A 12252-nucleotide genomic window follows, 5' to 3' on the forward strand; every position below is an offset into this window, starting at 1 on the left:
AACTCCTTTGTGAGTACTGACTTAAGAAAGAGTTTTCTGCATCTATACCTGGTGGATGATACTGTCTGTTGCAATGCTGTTATTGTCGTAGCTTGCTCTATGAGACAGAGTTTATGTTTTTTGTATTTAGTGTTGGCTGCTGATTTGCCTGAAGCCGTTTTCTTGATATTAGTATCACTCTGGAAATTGGATAGGCGTTAAATCATGGCCTCTGCAGATTAAGCAACGATAATGTCAGGCGGGGTGGAATTATAGACTCACAGTTTTGTCTGTCATCGAATGGGAGATCTTTGAACTTTCTGTCTCATCTATTAGCGGGTGTCAACCTGTTCTGCAGCAGGTGAAACTATACTATTAAAAAAATACATACGCAACACTATTGGAAAAATCTGCCCGTTTATTCTGTGAGCCCTTTCTTAACATACTACTTGTGTCCATGATTAAAACAACGGAGCAATATTTCTGGATTAAAATGTATTTCAGAAATGCACAAAATTACAATATAATTTGAATCAACATTATTACTGCACCTCCAGTTCATAATACTTAAACTACCCGTGTTGAAATACTTCCTCTATCTGAGCTAATCTCCTCCTCTTTTGTTTGCTAGTGGTCACAACAAAAGCCGGTCGTCTCCTCTGATCCGGGTGGCCTCTCATCAAAGGTGTGAACTATGAGCCCACCTGCAACTATAAGCATCAAAGATACTCAAGTGTTTGATCACCATACGCCGTCTTGCAGAAGTATGCAGGCTGAAAACTGATACTGCGGTGTTATCTTTTAAGATGCCTTTTGTGAGATCATGTGGTAGAAACCCTCATTATTGCAGCTGTAGTACTGCAGCCAATCCTTCGCCACACCAGCATATCAAGTCATCTTTCACAAAACCAACAAAAGAGGCTGCAATATAACCATGGGTGCTCTTGAACAAATTTCAGAAATAATATATACTATCAGGTCCTGGTTAGCACTGAACCTGGGGCTATTGATTGGCTGTCTTAAACTGAGGTTATTCATATTTTGTGAAAATGGGCAAATTGAACCTGAAAGTTGGGGGATGACTGAAAATTTGAATTCTAAAAAGCTGCATCGAGCTACTGGTTTGTGTTCGAATTTGAGCAATATCATCTAGATCAGTCACGTGAAGTCATAATGACTGGGCGCACCGTGCAGGACAAGAAGTGTATCCTTTGTTGTGTACAGGTTTTATTGGATCTATGAGCCAGTTTATGCCCTCACAGCCTTATTTACATAGGTAAACATATGTTGTCAACGGTGACAGATTGTGAATACAGGCGTGGACGCAATGACGTGACATAGAGATGAAATCCTGTCAGACAGTTCCTCCTCTAGGTAACTTCATAGTCTGAGTTCACAACTGGGGGAGGCTTTTCCCAGTCAATGAAAGCATGGCGTCGGAGGGGTACGTGTCCCACAGGCTGCAGGAGACATCAGGACCGCACACAGACAGTGTGTTTCCTTCACTGCGCACTATAAAACCCCTCACCACACATGGATGTAATAAGCCAACAAATTAAGCCATTATACTGTTTTTAAGGTACACAGACATCCGCGTTTAAATATTTTAAGAGTGGCAAGGGATCTCTCACCCCGAGTAACATTGTGTGTCTGAGACCACCAGGGAAATGATCGCACATCCATCTTATCATTAGAGAGCTGTGGGATGATATGAATGATTAATAGAACATACTTTTGCAAAACTACGACGGGCCAGTGCTCTCATTACAGCGGCCTGCTTACTCTCACCGAGCAGTATGTTGAGTATTCATGGACGACATGGGAATTTGTATCTGATGGGATTTTCTTGTTTGATTCAATGATTCCCCCATCATAGAGACAGTTTCTGCGGTTCAGGATGTGCTAATATGGGCATGTTACAGTTTCAGTGCAGAGGCATGGGTCAAACTATTTGGCACAACGTGTAATCGGCCCACGGCAAGATGGCGACCGAAGCCAAATCTAATGATGGCGTGTAAGTGTGTGTTCACTCCCACTCTGCACTGAGTTTAAGAGCAACACCTATAAACCTTCATTATGCTGCTGCTGTAATGGGGTTCAGGGAAGTACTCCATGAGCTGACAAAAGCAGGAGTGTCTTGTAAACCCTTGAGGGAACTTTCTAATTAAATACTCACTGTTTAACTCCAATAAATAGCGAGGATTTCAAGCTTTTCCTACATGTCATATTTTCTCCATACCTCAGGCCAGAAGTTGGGAGTCCAGCTTGAGGAATTTAGTCAGGATGGTTTTAATAGTTTTCAGAGTAGATTTGTTTTTCCAAGCTACTGTTAAACTGGGAGGTGAGAGCTAATGGGAAAGGGCTTCCCTGGGATGTTGGCAAGCTTCACCAAGACCATATGTGAGGGTTTGATATGGAAAACCTGGCTTCTCCACATTTCGGATGAGTTGTGTCATCAGTAGATGGTGGTTGGGCTATCCCTCCTGCTTAGTACGCAGGTGTGTACCTGGCTTTCCATTGTGCATGATGTGTGGGTATGTTGTTGGGGCATTTTGATGACGTCGGGAGCTGGTACACTGCCAAACAATGAATTCATATACGAAAGGAAGGAAGGACACAATCAGATAAGAGAAATTAGTTCATAAATAGATTAGACACAACACATTAACACGTATATTTTTCCATGTTCCTTGGCCTGAACGTAAAAATATAGAATAATTTGTTTCTGTCTGTGAAGTAAAGATACACATTGAAAGGCACTCAAGGGAGCTTTCCAAAGTTTGAAAAAGATAACCCTGATGATTTATCTCTGATTGTACTTGAGAGTTTAATGTTCTATCATAAAGACTGTGTTGCAAACTGGAGGTGTGGATCTATAACGAAATGTGTAATCCAGTAGCATTATGGAGAATGAAGGATTCCCATACTGGGGGACTAAAAGTCTAAAAGAGTCTTGGCTTCTGCTGCTTTGTTATTGACCGTTCTTCCTTTAATCTGTCTCTTGTGAGTCCCCCAACTTCATAAATGTGAAATACTAAATTGCTGCAGTACCTCTGTAGTGTGTGGCCATATTGTTTACTTGTATTGTTTTTTTTTAATGACTTAACAACTAACAATAAACCAGATGTGTATTGCTGTCCCAGGTAATAAAACACTGTAGATCAATGACACAAATGGTGAACGGTACAAGGTTCTGGGTTGGGCTTGTGCAGATTAAAAAATAAAGAAAATAACAATAATTATCTCTTCTTTCTATATTTACTGTTGCTCATTCCATTACGTATTATATTACAAATTATGATTATAGGCTATGATTTCCATTCACCCTTCTGGAGCAGCCTGCCCATGCTGTGAACAGTGTGCAGGTCTATGCAGCAGTCTACCTGCTTTAACGCTCCTCGTGTCTGTCAGTCACCGCGGGATCCTCCAATCGCAGGGCGCGCGAGCCCGTGACTCCTCCCCGGTGTATAATTGAAGTTTCTTTAGTTTCTCCGGCGGAGCCTGCGCGCAGTGTTGTACCGATCCGTGGAGGGATTAAAACCACAACCGCGGGACCATGTTTTCCAGGAGCCTGAACGTGTGCGTGACCCTCTGTTTGTGGATTACGGCGTTAATGAGCCCGGGAAGTGTGTCCGCGAGGAAGCAGGACGACTCTTTCTTCACTTCCAGTATTTACCGAGCAAGATGCGCCTCAAGATGCCTCAGTCTGCACATCACTCGCATCTCCGCGTTCTTCAAGCACTCTCAGGTACGAGCATGTGGCCACAAGACGCACAAACTTCAGGCGTTGAATATGAGAAGCAAACGCGATTTTGTGTTATTAAATGAATGAGTGCTCATGTGTCAAGCCTGTTTGTATTGAGCCCATCGTGAGGAGATAGAGCAGGTCACTAGTGGTGCTGAAATACTTTCAACACTTGTGTATTCTGTCACTGGCAAGTATCCTAAATCAGACCTCTCTCAACTAAAAGTAAATAATAATAGTAATAATAATAAACACCAGTCGCAGATATAAGAATGTACATGGAGGTTTAAGTTGCTTATAAAGTTGCCACATACTGGTGGTGTAGAATGGGCCGCTTTAAATATCTTATCTAATTAACACATTGCAGTATTGAGACTGAGGGATGATGGACGCCTTTCAGTGGAGCCAGTTTCCATTCATTACTCGCTAATCACCGGACAATGAGACACCCGTTTCTGTCAAATGTGATGGACTCAACTCCCGTTCTGACTCTATACAGTGTTACTTTTGTGTTGCCCAGTTATTTATAAGGCACCTCATATGAGCTTCATGTGCGTTGACAAGGATACTTGTGCACTAGTGTCCCCACAGAGCATGTTGCGATGCGGACTAGTTGGGGAAGCTGGTATAAATTAGCTGTTTTCTTTGTATGATTCGGTGTGTGGTGTCAGAAGTTGTTTCTCACCCTCCGCTGGACACACTGTTCTCTGCCAGGACTCTAGAGGAAAAAGGACTGGTCCCTGATCCTTCTCCGCTCTGCTCCTTTCCACCAGCTATCTATCTGGTGACCACCTTTATTCTCACCTCATTTGCATTTGCAAGGCTTGTCTTCTCCCCAAGGTGCATTAATGAACCCGTGATTGTCAGGAAGCTTTGTGAAGCGAGGTGAATTTGTCATTAGGTCTAATGAATCAGCAGAGTGCATTGCTTGTTTCTTTGTCACCAATTAACTTTACTTTGTAAGCACTGATTGATCTGGTGTAGTAGTTCTCAATGCATGTCCGTGGGACACAGAGGCCCACTGTGGTTAATTCTAGCAATTTTATTAAGGGGGGTATACACCCAGGGGGGAGGGATGAATGCAGTTAACTGCATTTGTTTGGACAGAAAACAGCAGTGCTGTGCATCCAAAGGACACAGATTGAAAACAGTGTTTTTTAATTCACAACTTGGCAAGCAGTGTTACGGATTTGTTTTGAGGAGAAGCCAGGGGTGTATTGCTGCTCTGGGTTGCAAAGCTGGGTGATTACATTAGTCACCAGAAGACTGAGAAGTCAAATAACTGATGGAAGTCTCACCTCTAATGAACAGCTAATAGTGTATATAATTGACTGCAGAGCCTCTGAGTCTGAGGCAGCCTTTTTTTTTTTTTTGCAGTGAGGGGAAAATGAGAGGGAGATATTTTGTCTAAAGAGAGAAGCATTTTTGTGGTTATAGTGATAAGCAAGGTTGCTTGAGCAAGCGTGTAGGTCTAAGAATAGAATGCAATTGTTGATAATCTGCAAAGACTGTCTCATGCACAGGGTCCTCGGCAGTCCTTTCATGTGAAAATGGGGGGTCTGGTCAGCTGCAAAAACATATGCCCCCCCCGCCCCAGCCCTCTACCCCCTGGCCCTGCCAATAAATGCCAGCATCACACCTCAGAGGCATGTAGAGGATACAAACACAGTGAGCTACCGATGCCGCTCCGCCGAGGTCACCTTCCTGCTAAATGCTGGCGCCCAATTGCGCTAAATGTGATAAGCTCTAATGTGCTGTTGCCATAACACTGGAGCATGCTCAGTCAGCACAACCTACAGGTGGATCTGCTTCCTCTGCCAGATCTTATTACAGCAACGGGCCGACAGGCAGCAGCTCGGAGCTCCACTCCAGTGATTGAGACGACAGACCTCTTAATTCAACTCGGACATCCTTCAGAGGTCATTTAATACTCAATGGGAAAACCAAGACACACAACACTTTCCAAACGCCTGGCTGCATTTCAGAGCGGTGACTTTTGCATGCTGTTTCATAATGCTTTACTGCGTCGACTCAATTTCTGGTAATATGGACCACTACTTATTTTGGTCATGGTACAAGAGACAATTTGTCTACTTAACACATTTTAGCAGCTGGAATTTAAAACTCTGTTTTTCATATCAGCTTTTATATGATCATTCTGTGAATACTGGAATGATACTTGGGAGAATTTAGCACTTGCAGATGTTATGAACACCCGCATGTCTTTCCTTTTTATGTGGCTGAATTGGAGGACAAATCAGAGACTTTGTTTTAATTGTGAGCAATTGTGAATTAGTGTGAAATGGAAACAAGCACGGTGTTGCAGAGTTAGGAAACACATGGGCTGTCCATCGGTTGTCAGATTTATGGCCACTGTAGATTTATTGATGTAATAGCGTTTCCAAATACAGATTTATTGACATTTTACTCCGCATTTGGGGAACTTGTCACCCTTGTACAATAGACAGAGGGGAACACCCAACCATAAATATTAGCCTCGGACACTTTCAAATATTAAGAGCGAGCTGGGAGCCCTGTGCAATAATGTATTCTGAAAGCATCAGCCTTGTAGTGGATTATTTATGTGGGGACCTGTGAAGCCAAAAACAAGGTGTGTCCATGAGGTCGTGTTATTACACTGAAAGCAATAAAAACATTTTAAATTCAGTCATTCATTTCTAATGTGCTGCACAGTTAAGTCTAAGCATCTTGTTTGAGAGATTTGTGATTTAAGCGAAGGGAAGAAAAAACATTGGAAAGTAGTTTTTCCGTGTCCCCTTTATTTTTTGCCTTTTGATATTAAATAACATGCGGTGGAATCAAACCTCAGCCAGTGCTCGTCTCATGTGTGGAGTTTTTCATTAGTGAAGACAGCGGATGAATAGAGGACTATGTAGCTTGGCCTCACCTCCTCCTGTAAATGCTTTAAAACCATGACAGTCCCGTCTGTAAATCTCTGCCGTTACACCCTGAGCTACCTCATTTGACAAATAGCCTTCATTCCTAACTTTGCGCCAGTGTTGTTTGAGATCTCTGAAACACCCTTTCATGTTGACATTAGATGTGCGCTAGACACATTAGCTCACTTTCAGAGCTCTGTCAAATAATTCAGCTGAAGTGAATAATTGATGAACAGAGTGGCCACGGCCCTCACACCCACTCAAGTCAAAGCCTAAATCTTTTTAGTGCTGCATATGTGCCCTTAAGGATCAGTTATTTTGGTGTTGCCTGAGGACCCCTGGGCTGTCAAAGGACACGCAGAGACAAGAGGCTGTCCTTTGAAGTCCTGTCTCCTGTTAACTTGACCGGAAATGTACAAGGTCTCATATAGACATAGCAGTGTTCTCCAGTAGTTCTCCAGTAGTTTATTGCTGGGAAAACATTTACGCGAGTTTGGATAGAATTCAAACGCAATTCATCAGTGTAACCTGAGATCCATTCAATCCAAATCGGAGGCTCATGGGAAACAAAAGATTTCCATGTTCAAAAGGTGGAATGCCATCCTTCAAGATAAAAGGGACTTTTTGTCCATGTTCGCCTCAGTTTGTCTAGACAATACAACACGCCCCTGGCCACCTGCTCTATCTTCTCAACTGACAACAGCCATAATGTATCTCTGTGATAAACCCCCTGTTTACATGACTCCACCGGTGTCACCAACAAAGCAGACGGTTCACCTTAGCCTCACATTCATACACCCACTGTCTGGTCTCCTCTCTTCGACCCCTGTCACACAGGAGGATATCTGGAAAGCATTCATTCACTTGAGTCCTTGACAGTCCTCAGCACTGCATAATGTTGAGACTGCAGAGGAATGCCATGGTGAGTCAGAGGGATGAAGTCCTGACCTATAATTATTCCCCCGTTGGTCCCTGACATGGTGGGGTCAGGCCTGGACAGCTGGGGCAACATCCTGCTGAGCTTCTCCGGTATAGGGATGCTGTCACGCAGCAAAATTAGCTCCTCTGTGGATCTGGCCCTGTCGCCGTTGATGGATGGGTTAAGAAAGGTGTCAGAAAACAGGATTGATGATTTAGAACATGGCCTATAGTTGTGACAATCTGTATGAATTATCCAGAGGCTCTGACTGCCAGTGTAAATGTCAAGGTTTTATTTACGGGGTGTCACCGACGGGGGGGGGGGGTTTGGCAAGGTTGGTTTGATCATTTTTTACAAGTTAGCAAAGTCCGCAAGGATTTCAATCATGCGATATCGTACAAAATGATGTACTAGTGAGGAATAATTCATATTTTAATCAACATTCGGCCAGGCAGAGTGAAGGTGTTCCACTACACAGAAAAAGGGCAGAAAACTTGCTGAGGCACTCCTCTGCCAAGTTAGTGCTCATTTCCACTTCATTTGGTAAAAAATGAAACGACTCTTCCTAGTCTCCTTGGTGCTCAGACTCCTATTTTTCATCCTTATCAGCAGTTTTTTGTTGAAGAGATTCTCCTAAGACATGACTATACAATCATGGATTCCTTTGAAGCCATTTGACCATTATCCTTGACACTAAAAGCACAGCACTTACTGGTACTGGATGTCAAATTAAACCCTTTAATGATAAGTTCTTTCCTAAGGTCTCATGGGAAATTTCCTCTGGATTACATTGTGGAAAAGACTTTGAACTTGACATTGAACTTAAGCAGACTTTTTGCCTGCCGACCCCCGAAAGTTTTGCTGTAACCTACTGCTGCATTGCTTTCACTGACTACAATTGACTAGAATGAATTTGTTTAATGAAGCTCTTATCTCAGAGCCTCTGTTGAGAATATTTAATTCAATTTGTATCACTTTTCCAGAGGTGTAGAAAACAGGCGTCCAAAAAAAAAAATCGGTTATTTAACCTAAATGTCAATTTTCCTGATTCACATCACATCCTGACATTCCGTCTCTTTCATGTTGACCAACTGGTCGTTTATTTCGAAGCACTAGCCTTGCACTTGCCATCCAAGCACAATTATGTTTGCAGAGGATGACAGCATAATTCCTCGCCCTAATGGAATTCAGGAAACGACCACTCGCACAAGCCATTTACCCCCACTGGCCCTTCGCTCGACAACTCCCCATATTTACACATAGGGGATTTATAAATACACAGCGCTATTAGGACCAAATGTTTGCCTCGCTGACGCGCACAAGGTGGCACTTCCACGGCAATTAGAGGAAATTGGCAGTATCTGCAGTCTACACAGGAGTGCTGACATCAGTTCTCGCCTCGGTGACCTCGGGGACGTCTGTTGAGAGATCAAACGGGCCCCCAGAAAAGCTGAGGTCACCACGCTCTGCTGAAACTGACCAGAGGTTTGCCCCGGCCCTGGTGCCGGTGACCCCGCTTTCCTGCTTAGGTTACATGCACTCAGCATGCGAAAGCTGACCCTTTGAAATATCTCCACTGTTAGCATTATTGTTTCTCAAATGCTAATGCGATAGGAGAGGAGAGGGTCAAAGCTGCAAATTAATTTCATGACTTGATAATTGAATTAATTGATTGATGGTGTTTTTCCTTCTCTTTCACAGAATAATGGATCCTTGGTTTGGTGCCAGAATCACAAGCAGTGCTCCAAGGTAGAAAGGTTTTCCTTCTTTCATAAGCGAGACACATACAGCCACATACAGCGCATGCCTCATTATCATGCGATGATAATACAACATAAAGTGTGCGAGTCACGACATGACTAGTTTTGTCATGCCTGCAGAATTACTTTGAGAGCTGTTGACATAGACCGAGAGAATGAGGAAAAACTATTTTCTTTACAGCCAGTCCTTACTGCTGCTTTCATTGATACTCATTTCCTCTTGTAATGGGGAAAAAAATTTAAGTAAATACAATTTGAAAAGGTTCAATGCATGTCAATTTCTTCAGGCAGACCGTGATTGTTATTTTTTACTGCTCGTGTCATTAGGAATTTCAGTCAGATGCATTACGCTACACCTCCCGCAGGGCTTGTTTGTGTTTCGTGCCCTGTCCCAAAGAAGGTTGATACAAAGCTGGTGTTGACAGCTCCTCTGAAAAGATGGCGCTGACATGTTCTATCAGACTCTCCCGGAGCTGTTGACAAGGCCCTCGGAAATGTGCCGTATAGGCTGCAGACGGAGAACACTATGGAGCTGAAATGAGGAGGATGATATGCTAGCCAAGTAGAAATCCGAACGGTGCTCTCTGTAGCTGTCAGAGGTTCTCATCTCCTCACACAGACCGTGAAACCAGGATTCAACGCTGTTTGCCCATGAGGACTCAAAGTAGGTCAGAGTCAACACATATACATTGTCTAAATGAAATACAGGTGGGCGTGATGACAAATTAGATGTAGTGCTTGTATGTATTTATTGTTTTTTCACCAAAAAAAAAAGTCCACAGACCTTGGTGTACTTATAGAGGAATGCATGCTGGGAATTTGGACGAATTACAGTATTGCAGTGATGGTGATTAATTCGAAATTTTAAAAAAAGCTTCTTTTTTTCCTGTTTACTTAACACGGCCTCACATTCAGTGTAGATATTAATCACAATCAGTGTCTATTATCAGCCGCCTCACAAAATGACCCCTTGTGTTTGAGTTCTAAATTCTCTCTTTTGAATTTCAAATTGTTTCCTTGGTAATTTGCATTTGCCTGGGATACAGCAGAGCCATTGTTCTTTGTGCTTCATTCTACATCTGCAAATGTATAGGTTACTTTCCTTCCCCAACTTAGCAGATGTTTACAACATTATCATATCACTGAATGTGTCCTAATCTGTGTGCAAATTGTGAGCTTATATCTTGCTTCTTTATTAATTACAAAGTCCTATTATTTGTACTCCATGTGGTAGTTTGAGCATCTCGAGTCTTGGCACCATCAACTTAAGTTTGGTCCCTAAAACAAAAATGTGCGATGAAGAATATATCCTTTTTATATTATCTTAAACCTTCTGTGACAAGTTAATGTAAAGGCAAGCCTCCACTGTGTTCACCATAATGCTGTGAAACTTGTTTCTCTCCTTTCCACTGTGATGGCCAACATCGGCTCTTGGCACCAGTCGTTCCCCAGTCGTTCGGCAGAGTTTTATGTTTGAAAAAGGCTTTTGCTGGCTGTGAGTCCAAGTGCAGCATACTGTTTTCATAATCAACCAGCGAACATTGCTGAAAACTATTGCAAACGTCCCAAAAACCCTTTATGGACTTCTTGTTCTCCTTGCCCTAACAAGCATGTCAGTTAGCACTTCTTTATCCTACTGGTCGTCCGTAAATAAATGAGGCCGGATTTGATGTAAGCCCTTAAAAAATAATGACATGCTTGTGTTACAGCTGCACAAATGTGGTGCCCGGCCGCTCTGTCGTTCCAAATCGTTTCGAGGGCCCTCTGAATTTAATCAATTTAATTGTATCCTAGGTTTTAGGTTCAGCCATTCAGGATGCAGGCCAGGGCACTGCGCTGAAGTTTAATTTGCGGCCAGAAGTCAATATTTTGGTAGCAAACACCACCGCACTTCACATCCACATCAATGACTCAAGTGCACACTTGGGGCCTGTGTCTAGTGTGTCAAAACACAGAGCTATTGTGGCCACTTTAACAATTGTACCAAATGGGCCCATGCTGTACAGTGGTTCCCTGTGAATAGCTCTACAGCCGCTGATTAGCCTCTTCACTTCATGAACAGCACACAGTCAAACAGAGAAGACAAAGGCGGTGGCTCCCGGGGAGTGCGTTAGGGCAGAAGGCCTGTCCACCCAGCGCTCTGTTAAAGGACCTCACAGAGCACCCTGCCTGTGAGGAAGGGCTGCCTAATAATTGAGACAAAGATGCGGTGACCCCGTCCATCTGTCTGCATTTTTAGGAAATAAAAAGCCTCCCGCTTCCATTTGTGAAGACAAAGTCATCCCGGTCATCTCGTATGCGGTGTCCAGAACCCGGCCCCGCTCTCAGAGTCCCCATTGTCATGGTAATTAACCTACTTGCCCCCTCTCCAGAGCAGAGCGAGGTGGCATTTGGAGAGCCGGGGAGTCATTATCACGCCATAACATTGGACCAGCAGACAAACTCCATTCAGCAGGGAAGATGCCAGGCGAACAGACAGCAGGCATTTTCTATGAGCTATTGTCATTTGGTCTCCCTACTGTTAGAGCTCCCCACTTGAGCAGTTTGAATGTGTCCCCTGAAAGTTTTCAAAACTCCAGGGTGTTCTCCCTTTTTTGTGCGAGTGCACGGGAGAGCGTGCAAGAGCAGCCAGGAAGCTTTCCACATTCAGAACATGGCCCATATTAAGCTGGGTTAGCTTTTCCCCCATGGGTGTTATCCATGCTCCGAATCAAATGCTAGGATTGACTTAAGGCAGCTAAATGCCGGTCTACAACAAAGCGGAGCGCTTCATTACTCACACAATCTCTCCGGGAAGGAAGAGAAGAAAGGACAATGTGCATCATGCCTGGATAAGTTGGCCTGTGGTGACTCATTGGAACGTGGCCATGACTTATAACTCCTGAGGAAGAAAAGTGTCATATATTTCTTGTAAATACACTGAATATCCTGAAAATGTTTTAAAAATCG

The 12252-nt window shown here is 43.4% G+C and overlaps 1 protein-coding gene across 1 annotated transcript in view; it reads left to right on the plus strand.

Annotated features, from left to right (window-relative positions):
• Window positions 1-3490: 3490 nt before the first annotated feature.
• LOC137868217 (anosmin-1) overlaps window positions 3491-12252 on the plus strand; it is a 38090-nt gene continuing 29328 nt past the window's right edge. Inside the window, exons 1-2 of the mRNA XM_068704856.1 lie at window positions 3491-3727; window positions 9245-9292. Coding sequence (XP_068560957.1) covers window positions 3536-3727; window positions 9245-9292 — 240 coding nt within the window. The 5' untranslated portion in view covers window positions 3491-3535. The remainder of the gene's footprint in view (window positions 3728-9244; window positions 9293-12252) is intronic.

The sequence above is a fragment of the Cebidichthys violaceus genome, unplaced genomic scaffold (assembly GCF_023349555.1).
Source record: "Cebidichthys violaceus isolate CVI_PGR_0920_01 unplaced genomic scaffold, fCebVio1.0.p SCAF_11, whole genome shotgun sequence".
Classification (NCBI taxonomy): Eukaryota; Metazoa; Chordata; class Actinopteri; order Perciformes; family Stichaeidae; genus Cebidichthys; species Cebidichthys violaceus.